Source organism: Heliangelus exortis, chromosome 1 (assembly GCF_036169615.1).
Source record: "Heliangelus exortis chromosome 1, bHelExo1.hap1, whole genome shotgun sequence".
NCBI classification, from domain to species: domain Eukaryota; kingdom Metazoa; phylum Chordata; class Aves; order Apodiformes; family Trochilidae; genus Heliangelus; species Heliangelus exortis.
Window position 1 is genome coordinate 132,185,532 of NC_092422.1, and position 12,232 is coordinate 132,197,763.

General features: G+C 37.4%; 1 protein-coding gene across 2 annotated transcripts in view; it reads right to left on the reverse strand.

Annotated features, from left to right (window-relative positions):
• Window positions 1-12,232, reverse strand: part of PTPRR (protein tyrosine phosphatase receptor type R) — a 137,582-nt gene that overhangs the window by 77,133 nt on the left and 48,217 nt on the right. For both annotated transcript variants that reach the window (XM_071766786.1, XM_071766793.1), the window contains exon 3: window positions 2,376-2,489. In XM_071766786.1, coding sequence (XP_071622887.1) covers window positions 2,376-2,489 — 114 coding nt within the window. The remainder of the gene's footprint in view (window positions 1-2,375; window positions 2,490-12,232) is intronic.

The window sequence follows — 12,232 nt, forward strand, 5'->3', positions numbered from 1 at the left end:
TTTCCCTCACCTTGAACATGCATCACTGTCTTTACTGAAGTGAAGAAAAAGACATCTTTTGCTATTCTTAAAATATCTGGTTTTGCATTCAGAAGTAGAGTGGCATAGAAAGGGACGCATTCATATATGTTTACCCTAAATCTGCCCTCTGTGCTGTCATGTGTCCTGCTGGCCCAGATGCTCAGTAAGCCCAGTAGGGTCATTGGCTACTGGTGGGACTGGGCATTTTTCAGTGGGAGAGCTCAGATCATCAAGGTTAAAAAGAATGAAAACAGACCTACAGGTCGGGAGCTTCAGTTCAAGGCAGACTTCTGTCAAGCTGAAGAAGCTGGTTTGAGGCTGGGGTCCTACTCAGTCTCTGACATGGGTTTGTGTCTGATTCTGGGTGCAGGAGGCAGACACAAGGCAAGGCTTGTGGGGTACACAGTATTCCTGGTGTTTTTGTGCCTCCTCTATTTAAGAGTTCTTCAGCCCATTGAAGGGCTGTTGTGGGAAGAAGATTTACTGGAAAGCTTAAGGAAAGACTGTAAATGCCCATTTAATATTTCCTGGCATATTATGTATTGTAAGAGTCCAGCAGGCTCCCTGCTGTCACTGTGCTCAACCATATCCTGCCTAAGAGGCTCCTGATCTCTTCTGAGAGCTTCTCACTTCCGAGTCAGCTTACCACACTTCAGTCATCTAAACTACCTCCAAAGTCAGCAGAGAGAGGCTGGCATCTCTAGAGAATGATTAAATCCATCTTAAAATAAGAAGGAACTCAACACCTCTCCTCCCTCAGTTACCCTTCTCTGTATTGCTATTACAGGGAGCCTAGACAAGTAGCTTAGACAAGTCTGAAGTGAAGTGAGATGAATTTTGATGTGCCCTGGTCTCTTGTCACCAACGCATAAGAGGAACTCGCTCATATTAGAAGGATGTAAAGTGGAAATAGTGTCTCCTAAGCTGTATTTTTCTTCCTTGTGAATTTTGACTGTGTGTGATTTTTACAGCAAATAGGGCAAAGGTTTGCTTGCTTTCTTATCTCACTAAAATGCTAACTCAGAGCACACTTTTGTAGATAGGGGAAGACTGATTATTTAATAGTACTTTCTGTATTCTGAGCTACAAGAGGTTGCACAATAACATTACCTCTTTCCTTGGACCACAAATGAGAGGAGAAAGAGAAATAAGCGCCCCACAGAACCAGTAAGAAAATAAACAGCATATTTCTACTGTTTAGTTACATAATTTCCACAGAGCATAGTAAGAAAGTTACTAAGTTACTTAGTGTCTTGACTAGATATCTCAAACATCAGAAACCTATCTTATTTAACTGTGTTTTTCTGTAAATGTATCTTTCAACCTTTCACTCTGGTTAATGCAGGGATCAAAGAAGATTTGGTGTCACTTGTCAGAGATGAGTCACATCCCTGGAGAATGTAAAAAGGGCTGTATTGCATTCCTATTGATCTTTTCACTGTACTTCTTGTATGATTCTTTTTCACAGAGCTATTATTTGCAGGAGTTTTATAACCCTTTTTGAGGTATAGAATCCTATCAAGATGTCCAGACAGAAAATATTTTTATGCAAAGATTGTCAGTTTTCTTCCCTAATATTCAACCTGTGTGTTCAATACATAAATAAAAAACCCAAACAACTCCTTCTACCCCTGCAATGTGAATGAATGCTAGCAATACAGACTTGATGTTGAGTTTTGGTTTTTTGCTTCATGACAAAACATTCATAAAAGGACAGGATGCATGATTTGCATGTTTAAGAATGTATGCTCTTAACCATATGTAGAAAACCACACAATGACTTTTCTTTTAAAAAGTGTTTGTTGATTGAAGCAAATTTGTTGTAATCTTTTGCAAATTTGAAACTGTATTCTACAAGCTTATTGCTGAGCATATATATTTATAGCTGATTAGCAAAACATGAATATTAATATTGTGAGAAGACATAATTCACTAATGAAAAGTCTGAGTATAAATTGCAGATACCTCTGAAAGGCAGAATCACAAGTATTTTTTCAGCAATATTCAGACTTTGAGAAACAAAACACATGTAAGTGTTTCACAATATCTGTGATGTAGAACTTCATTGGAATGAAAACCAAAGTATAAAGCAATCTTCTTATGAAAAGGACACAGAATAGATTTATCTGACTTAATTTTTCTCCAGACTGTAACTGAGAATGGTTCCCCTTCAAAAGAAAAATTAAGTAATTTTGTAATGGAAATCTATTTTTCTGTAGTGCAATTAAAAATATTGGGAAAAAGTATTTTTCTGTCCTATTTGATTGCACTTTTACACATTGACATGAAAATAAATCAAAGAGAATTCAAAATAACCAGGTATATTTTATTAAGCATAACCCCTTGGTACTTACAATGAGTCTGTTGATATGAACTTGCTGAGGTAACAGTCCCAGTGCTGCTGCCACTCCTTGGCGAAATATCCGAAGCAATGTGATATTCAGCTTGTTTACATCCATCTGTAGTGTCTGAAAAAAAATCCCCACAGTTCAAATGAACTCTTTGCTTAACACATTCATTTATCAGGATGACTGATCTCTGGGACTCCTTTCTAATTGTTTTTTTCCAGAATGATAATTTGGGCAATCTACTTGTATCACACTAAAGAATAAGTTCAAAGGAAGATTTAAGCATCATAAAGTTGCTTGTTAGCAAAGTATCACCTTTCTTCAACCACATTCCAAATATGTTCCAGAGATTTTTGGCTAAATTTCTTGGACAAGTCACAGTGTTAAAAATAACACAATTACTAGATTAAAAATTGAATACAAGCATTAAACATAAATTCACCTTTGAAGAATGAGATCTTGGATTTACACAATGAAGATTTGCTTTGAATACTATCTTAGCATTTCTCCCTGCAGGTGAAGGATGAGTCAGACATAGTGAAATTACACAATTTCAATTTTGATTAGCAGCTTCTGAGATAAAAAAAACCCATTGAGGATACATTCCCCACGCTTGAATTTCCTAAAACTTCCATATGTGAGTAAGAGAACGATATAATTCTCACTGAAGCATTTCCTTTCTCTGTGTTAGAATCTCTCAAAATTCAGATTTTTTTTTCCCTCAATTTCAAATAATTTCTGTGAAGTCAGTAGATTTTCACCCAGGAACTAATTTAAGTTCAAATCCTCTGTTGCCCTATGTGGGGTCTTCACATCATGCCTTGCAGCCAATACTGCCAATACTGCGATACTTGGGGGTCCCTTTCTTCACTTCCACATCCCCTTTTCAGAAAATATATAGTGGAGAAAAAAGCATGGTCCCAGAAGGCTTCCAATGTTTCTGGCAACTTCTGACTTAGTAAGTTCTGCCTAACACAGTTGACTTGAGCTGAAAAATATTTTTTTATTTTAAACTTCCTATTAGAACCATGGGGCAGCTCGCTGCCTTGAAGATACAAGCAAGTACTTTTCCTTCCTAACCGCAGCTTAATAAAGGGATTTAAATACCCATGGGTCAGACATCACACTGGGAACATGGTTATATTATAGAAAGGCAATTTTTTCTCAATATAAAACAGAATCACACTTTTTGACTGCTGCTCTTTATTTATCAGGAAGTATTTATAAGTAATGACGTAAAACCATAACATATTGTCTTTCCACTGTCAGTTTGACTTTTCCTTCAGTACTGAGTGTTATTAATTTTTTTCCCCCTTTTTCTCTGGATTTTTTTTTCTCTAATGGGATTGTTAGATCTTGGGGTATCAACTGAGATCTGCTCTGACCAAACAGCTGAGCTCTAATTCAGCTGGAAGTACTATAGAATTCCTCCATTTAAATTATTTTTTTCTACCATGGCATTTTTCAAAATGCAAAATCTCTTTGCTTTTTCCTGAATTAGAGAGACGTCATGAATGGTTACAGAGCTACTTCACCTTTGTCACTGAAACAGAGAAATGTCTTGCAGAGGACACATGGGGATCTAACAGATCTGAGTATCATTTAGTCTGTGGTTAATAAGACCCTTGCATTGCTACCCATTCAAAGGGTCTGCTTCCCGATTGCTGGGGTTAGTATAAAGCTCAATTCCTCAGTGATTATTGTAAAAAATTAAGTAAGACTAGCCTAGGCTTCCTTCTTCTACAAAAGAAAGCAAAAGAGACGGAATATGCCTATTCCTATCAAAGTTAGTAATCCAGAGACTGCCATTTAGGAACAGGTTTTCTAACTCTATCAGTGAAAGATAATGCATAGAAATGGGACCCTGAGAGCACCTGCTCATAGTGAGCAGCACATCACAAATGTGCTCTGTGCTCTCTATTACCCCCTTGTTTGTACTGTATTCATAAAAGCAAAAAGCAGGAGTGGGCCACACTGGAGGCAGATCAAATTCAGTATCCTGTGGCCAACTCTGGATGGTTACGGAAAATCATGGGAACAGGGCAAGATTATACTCTTTTTCCAAATTTCTTCAGGCAAGATCCAGGCTAATTTATGCCTACTGAGCACCAGAAGGCAATAAATCTCAATTACATTGCTGGTTTCACGCAATAACCAATACTGACACTATCAAGATCTGGACTGAAGGCAATGGTTGGGGGCATTATTTTCTCAACTCTCGCAGATGCCCTTCTGAAGGTGACCGAAATTTAAGTCTAACTTGAGGGTCTGATACAAATTTCTGCAGATTCTTACCCATGCAAATATTTGTTGAGGAAATTTAGTCAGAGAAAATAAAAAACAAAAGAAAACAAAAAAGGATGATAGAGAACAGAAGGGAAGGAAAAGTTCTGACTATTCCTATCAGTAGAAAATATCTAGAACATTACTAAAATTTTAATATCTTAATACTCATGTGCCATTCTGATGGCATCCCGAGATACTGTGTTAACTATACCCATATAGTGCATAAAAGTAAGAGATCAGGATAGAAAACTCATAACAGATAAACTACAAAAGCAACCATACGTGTACATCAGACAAACAACACAAACTGTCATTAAAAGAATCATTCCTAAAATGGAGACCTGTCGAGGTTCCAAACACACAGATAAAATTGCTCTGTATTCTAACACCACTTGCAATAGAACCCAAAGCATTGGCATAGATACATGTTCTGCCTTACTGTGCTCTTCTAGGTGGTCCTTTTGCTTCGGAAAAGAAAAGGCTGAAGCATCCCAGTTAGGCAGCACTAATCATTTACCCTTTGATCATCTCCCCAAAGGGTTTACAATTTTGAATCTTCTACTGTGTTGGCAATAGCAACTTCTTAAGCTTAGAGGCAAACACCCTGGAGGACACATTTCCCTTAGCAATTACTGACGTGGATATTGCAGCTGTAGTGACAGTTTCTAGGTTTATCTGCTCCAAGCAAAACAGGTAGTCTGAGCAGAAGGAGTTTTCTGCTTGTAGTGGAAAGCTTGGGAAGACAAAGTTCCAGAAAAGGAAATAAACTGCAGAAAAATGCCAAAGAACCATTCACAACTCAAATCCTACAAGTGCTTTTTGATAAAGATTTTTATGGTAAAGAAACCCACAACAACCAACATGAAAGGGTTTCATTTATCACACAGCTTTTGAGCATTTTAGGCTATTGCAATAAATTATAATTTGCCAAGTCAAGTTCTGTTTCTCAAGAAAAATTCAGAGATGTCTTCCTTTCTTATATTTCCTTATGATTAATCATAATCATGATTAATCCTTTCTATAATAAGGCTCAAATATGACATTCCTTTCCTATACATCTGTTACTCTCCTCTAAACTCCTGAACATATCACTACAGGTATGTTTTCTTAAACCTCCAGCTAACATGAATATACAGGAGGAAAAATAATCAGGGGTGAAGAACAATGAAGGTTAAAGTACAAGCCTTCACAATATTTTCATGAACAAAGATTAAAAGTAAATAAGTAAATTACATATACTAGGAATATTACATACTTAGGGGCCATTGCATAATAAGTTCTATTTTGTCCTAAATCCCAAAAAAGGCAACTCTAAACCCAAAAAAATATAATCACCCCTACTTAGACCAAACAAAGTAGAAAACTCAGAAAAGGGCTGTCTTACCTTCCTGCACTCTGCTTATTTATTTATGCTTTTAAGAAAGACACCAAGAAGTGACATTAATTTTTTTTTTTTTTTTTTTTTTGCACTAAAGCAAATACTGGACTGTGCCCAGGTTCCGGGTCCTTCCATTTGAGCACCCTACTCTGTTGTATGTACAGTGACAGAGTCTACAGTTAATTCCTGTCACTGTGTTTCATCTTGCCACCCTCATAAGACAGTCTCAGCTGTTTAGCCAAAAATTGATGTATTTATCAGGGGTGAAGGTGAAAGTGAAAGTCTTGGAGCTGTATCTGTACAACTTGTGTGCAGGACTATAAAAAAATTTGGTGACAAATTGTGATAACACCTGAATTTTCTCTTTTCTTCCCCTAAACTGTGTTAACTTTGTCTTCCTCTTCAGACTGTAGCTGGGTTGGACATCAGCTCCCCTGGGTGGCTCAAGTGACCTTACACACATCCACAGAAAATTTCAGCTTTTCTAATATTCTGTGTGTTATGTCTCACAGCAGTTTTAGCATCTCACGTAGTCCCTGAATTGCCTGGGAGACAGCGTGACCTCAGCTTCTGATGCAGGCCAGTGTTAAACAACAAGAACAAAGCATTTTGCCAAGATGATCCTCTATGTAAACACTGACCTGTGTCAGGTACTGTGTCCTAAACCAAACCAGTATCTGAGGTGGTATTCCCTCCTCTCCCATTTACCTCTCCATCTACAATGCTATTTTCTTCAAGAGAAGACAAGAAACCTGCCCTTCCATGAGTCCATCTTAATCTTTGCATGATGTCTGCAAAGTAAGATAAAATTCTCCTGAGTATGAAATCAATTGTTCTTGGTAACTAAAGGAGCTTCATGTTTCTGTGTTTTAGATATGTGTATTCTGCAGTGACCTGTTTGAACTGTCATACATAATATATTTCTGCTAAAACACAATGTGTCTAGAACTATAAATCTTGGGACATTTAAATACTTCTAAGGTCAAAGAGGTATTACTGAAAAATCACAAGGAGGAGTCTTGGCTATTATACAAAACAATCCAAAATCATAGAAAACTTGCTGGCGTATATTTGATTTTACAAAAAACAGTAAAAAGCAGTGAAAAATGCTCTGAACTTGGAATATGCTTCTGTTTAAGTCATCCACTTTTAAATAGAGAGACACCAAGGCTGCAGAACACACAATTCTGCCAAACAGTTCCAAACTTCACATGCAGCCTGAGAAAATTTGAGTGTGCTTGTCTAAAGAGTATGGGTGATGAGAAAAAGAACTCTAAATTGTTTCTGTATAAACATTAAGAAAAAGTTATAGAAATGGGATATTTTGATTGCTTCAGTCCTGATTAATCCAGCGAGGTATTGTGTATTTGGATGATACTTTTCAAAATGTGACTCTCTACAACTCACATTTTTACTGGAGAAACTCTCCCACACCCTTTATGGAAAACCTTTGTTTGAATTAAGCATAATATTTCCTGGATTTATGCATTTCTCATATATCATTAAACAACAATTTTGCCTCTTGATAGATTTTTCATGAAAGTATATACATTTAAATATTTATGCACGTTATGAGCTCTCTGAAAGAAATCAAAGACAGAAGATAGAAATGTAGGGTTAACCTAATTAGTTAAGATTGCTGTATGGTCTCCCAGCATACTGATTTTCAAGTGAGTGTTCATTAAAACATGAGAAAATAAAAATTTATTAAAGGAAGCAGTCTTTCACACATTGCAATTAGTTCACAGAGCACAGGAAGGTGCTGAGGCCAAAAAATGAATGAGGCAGAAAAAGGACTGGATGTTTAGATGAATGCTGGAAGTCACCAACATCCCTGAAAACTGTACTGAAGAGATACTACAAACCATGTCACACAGTTGAAGCCAAACACTGAATTTTCAGAACGCAAGACAAACCCTAGTGAAACCAAAGGATAAATTTTTCAGTCTGCTATCGAAACGTTTGAGAGCTGGACATCATTCTGGACTAGGTACTGGGTTTCATACAAGTCATGTTTCCACGTGTAGGTAACAATGTTCCTAGATACTGCATCATCACAGAGGACAAAGATGCCATACCAACGGCTGAGGTGAGGCCATTACACTGCACTGGCATCCACAGTTCAGACTGGTAAAGCTGCTCTGGAGGTGGGTGGGTGATATGACTAAACTGGTTTGTCTCAGCTATGTGACAGATTCACACTTCTTCTGCAGGGAGAACTAATTTTTCAACTAAGATCAGCTGATTTGGGGCTGATTTGACCACTTCTGTAGGAAGAACAAGAGCGACAAACACTCCATCTGTGAGGTCTGGCTTTTGTCCAGATTCCCTCACTGAGCTTTTACACACATTTGGGCAGTGAATTAGTCAGCTATAGGAAGGCTCTATAACCTTCATGGATGTTTAAAGTGTATGAGAATGCATTCAGTCTATTAAGGTTATTATGGTTCTATTATTATGGTCTATTAATGGTTCTCTTCAAGAGGCACATTTTAATTCCTATCAGGCCGATGTTCTGCATTAATCTCTGGGCTTGCAGTCCCCTAGCAAAGCTAAGGGTTAGCTTTCAGTGCCACTTGATACCACTGTGACACAAGATAATGTCGATTTACTGATCAGGTCTAATGAGAGGACACAGCCCTTCTATCTTTCTTGAGGGAAATCTCAGAAGGTAGGTTATTTATTTCTCTTGGCTTCTAAGTCATGTCAGTCATTCCTGTACCACAATGTGATGTAGTCAGTGGGGTGACAGTCTGAGGCTGTGGTTTAGGCTGTCCTCTCAATTTTCACTGTATTAATTTCTCTTTTCCCTTTACCTTCTTCCTATGGCATCAAGACATCATTAATCAGGTATCATATATTTGCAAGTCAGAAAGTATGCACAGCTTCCAGTCACTGAATGTGCAATAGATTGGATGACACTAACCATCCCAAAGCCCCATCTCCGACAGGGAATAACTTTATACAGAGCCCAATAAAGTTAATAGGACTTTTTCTGAGTCTTCCCCTTTTCTTTCTGAAAGGGGAAGCAGTGGGGCAAGAGACCTGTCATAGTTCTGTTGGACTTCATGGCTGATTTTTTAGAGCTTCACAGAGATAGAGGGAACTTTCTTCTTCACTGCCCAGTAGAACTTAGTAACAGAAAGAAACAGTTTTCTCCTGTGTGTGTAAGAATATTGTTTTTTAAAAAACTGGTCACAATGACACTATGAGTACTAAGCTGAGAACGTCTGCAATTACTACAAGTTGATTACTAGTGGGGATGAGAGGCACAAATTTTGCTCTACTTCTAGCCTTACTAAGTCTGTCTCTGTTAATCTGCTTCAATTCTATGTTGACAAAATAGGTACAATAGCATTTCACTGTTTCCTAAGACTTTATATGTATATGTAAGAAGATGGGGGAGCAGTCACCTAGGATGGAATTTTCCAGCTTCTTTCACAGATTAATTTTAAAGTTGCCCTCAAAAGTTAAAGTTAACACCTGTCTTTCTTTTTTTTTTTTTTTTTTTTTTTTAGTTTTGTGCTGCATTTCTTCTAAGACTGGGATTTACTTCATCACAAAATATTTCAGCTCTCTTAAAGATAAATCTGAAATAATTTCAGAGTTTTGATAATTTTCTGGGCTTTCTTTTTCCTCCATCCATCTCTCTGCCCTCCTCCCTTCCTATAGACAGTTGGAAGGGAATAGAGGATAGAAAGACACAAGACAACATAGAGACATAGAAAAAGAAGGAGAGTTGGGAGAGCTCTCCCAACTGAACAGTAGCTGAACAGTATTTCAAATTTTTTCTCCTAGCTGAACAGTATTTCAAATTTTTTCCTCTTTGAGGTTCATGTATAAAGAGCTCCATAAAATTGTCCTATCTCTCTTTATTCATGATTAGTAAAAAAATAATTCCTTCCATTACAAAAGAAATGTATGGTGCTATTATGTCTGGTACAACTTTCATGGACAGCATGATTGTACTAGTCACATCCTATTTCATCATCCCAAAGCCAGCTGTAATCCTCAGAACACACAGACCCTTTTGAGACTGTTCAGCATAGTGCTTTATAATATGTTTGGGGTTTTGTCCAGTTATAAAATCTCCAGGTAAAATGAGGATAAAGCTCAAAATGCCAGAGAACCGGTATTGTTTCTCCTTGTTCTTTTCAGAGAAAACACTCTTTTCATCTGGTGTTATGTTTCAAGGAATTCTTATCCACTCAAGTTTAAATTCCTCTTATGACTTTGCAAAATGGTGCTCAATACATCAAAATGCTTTCCAGAAAAATCAGACATAAAAAATAAATCCATTCATTTGTTTTTATCTTCAGAATTTTAAATGTAGTTTCTAGCAGACACATATTTTTATGTAACCTTACAAACTAATGAAGAACCAAACCAAGAACCTAAGACAATGCTGCTAAGACAGAACTGCTGTCGACAAGAGCCCTACAGATTTACTCTCCTTAGTATAGATATAGTTTGTGAGCTACAAATATGCTCTGGCCTTCTAGGAAAGCCTGCTGCACTGCTTTCAAATCCAGAGTATTGACACCTAGATATTCTCTGTTTATACAAACCCCAAGTTCTTCCTCATGTAGAAAGCCATCAAGCCTGTGGAAAGACTGCATGGTCATACAGGAGCCTGTAGATAGCACAGAAGACTGCAGGTAGCTCTGAATCTAAGATTCATGGGGACAAACATTAGGGTAGGTCAGACCCACTGAATGATTCAGGTGAAGTTCACCTGAACATTGTGTACTTAATGTGGCTAAACTCAAGACAATACAAATCTTGGAAAAGAGTCTGCAGTTCAGCTGAAAATAAACGTATTTTAAAAAGAGTGAGCCAGAAAGTGAGCCAAGGTTCATATCTGGTAACTAGGTAAACAAACACTCCCAGGACAACAGGCTGTCTAGGGTTATGTGAATACAATCCCTACTCTATCTCTGAACTGACTGGGAGCTGTATAGCCACATCAGAGAGGTGGTAAAATTCAGTTATTATATCTTGTATTTTGGTAATCGACATGCAGGCTGTCATTTTCTACTGCTTTTCAGTTCATTTGTATCTCTCTCATGCCGGTGAAAAGAAGCACAACCACGACCACGACCATGACCATGACCACAGTTTCTATGGGACATGGTCATATTAGAACTCTCCATCTGCTACCAGTTCTGTAAAAATTTATTGACTTTCTGCTAGTGAGCTGAGACTTACCAGGTGACACAAAATACCTGTGGGGCAACTTGCACACACTTGATTCCTGTTTCTGCTATTTAATTAGCAACATCAGTTTTGCACACCACATACACTAGTCACAGAAAACACAGGAAATTACCAACAGTCATCAAAACCTATTTTCTAAATTATATGCCAAGGATAAGGGATTTTGAAATACAAAAATAATATAAGCAGTACACTTTTGATGCTGTATCTCTGCTGCAGAAGCTTAACAGGTCCTCACATTAAATGATAATTCCTACTTCTGTCTAGGGACAACAGATACAAATTACAATCTAGTAAAAACTTTTCTCCTCTCTGGAAATCTCAGAATATGTTTTCCTACAGAACAATGTAAAGACTCAGAGTGTGCACAGAGAAACGACCTAGAAGTAAGCTAGGTCTCAGGAGCACCATTTACAGGTTTTGCTACTCTATGTGGATGTACACTGAAGAGGGTAAGGTGCTCAACAGCTACTCAGGGTTTTAATGTCCCTGTTTGACTTTGGATCTTGTTTCACTTGTCTGCAAGTAATGGGTGATTCACAGTTCCCGATCCAGAAGGTTTCATTTACTTACACAGAAACACTTCCCATAAAAGTCGTTATTTAAGGCCACTTTTTAGTCTCAGAGGCTGCTTTTAGTCTCAACTATTCTATTATATTAAATAGGACATGACATTAAAAATTAGACAGAAACAGTGGCTTTGTTTTCTGCATTGTACCTGTACTGGAGACTTAAAGCAATTTCTGTCCTAGAACAAACATTCGGAATTAATTCTATATAGGGAATAGATACAGACTTTTCCCAAAGCAAAAAAAAGTAAAAAATCTGTAAAGAAGGTTTAAAAATGTTTGTTTTCAGTAAGAAAATATCTGGCTGGTTTTGTAAGTATTTGATCCAGAACCTTTTCCCAAAGCTACAAGGCTGATGACAATAAAAAAATGGGAAACTTACTTTTTGTATCTAATGTTAACCAGCTGTGTTT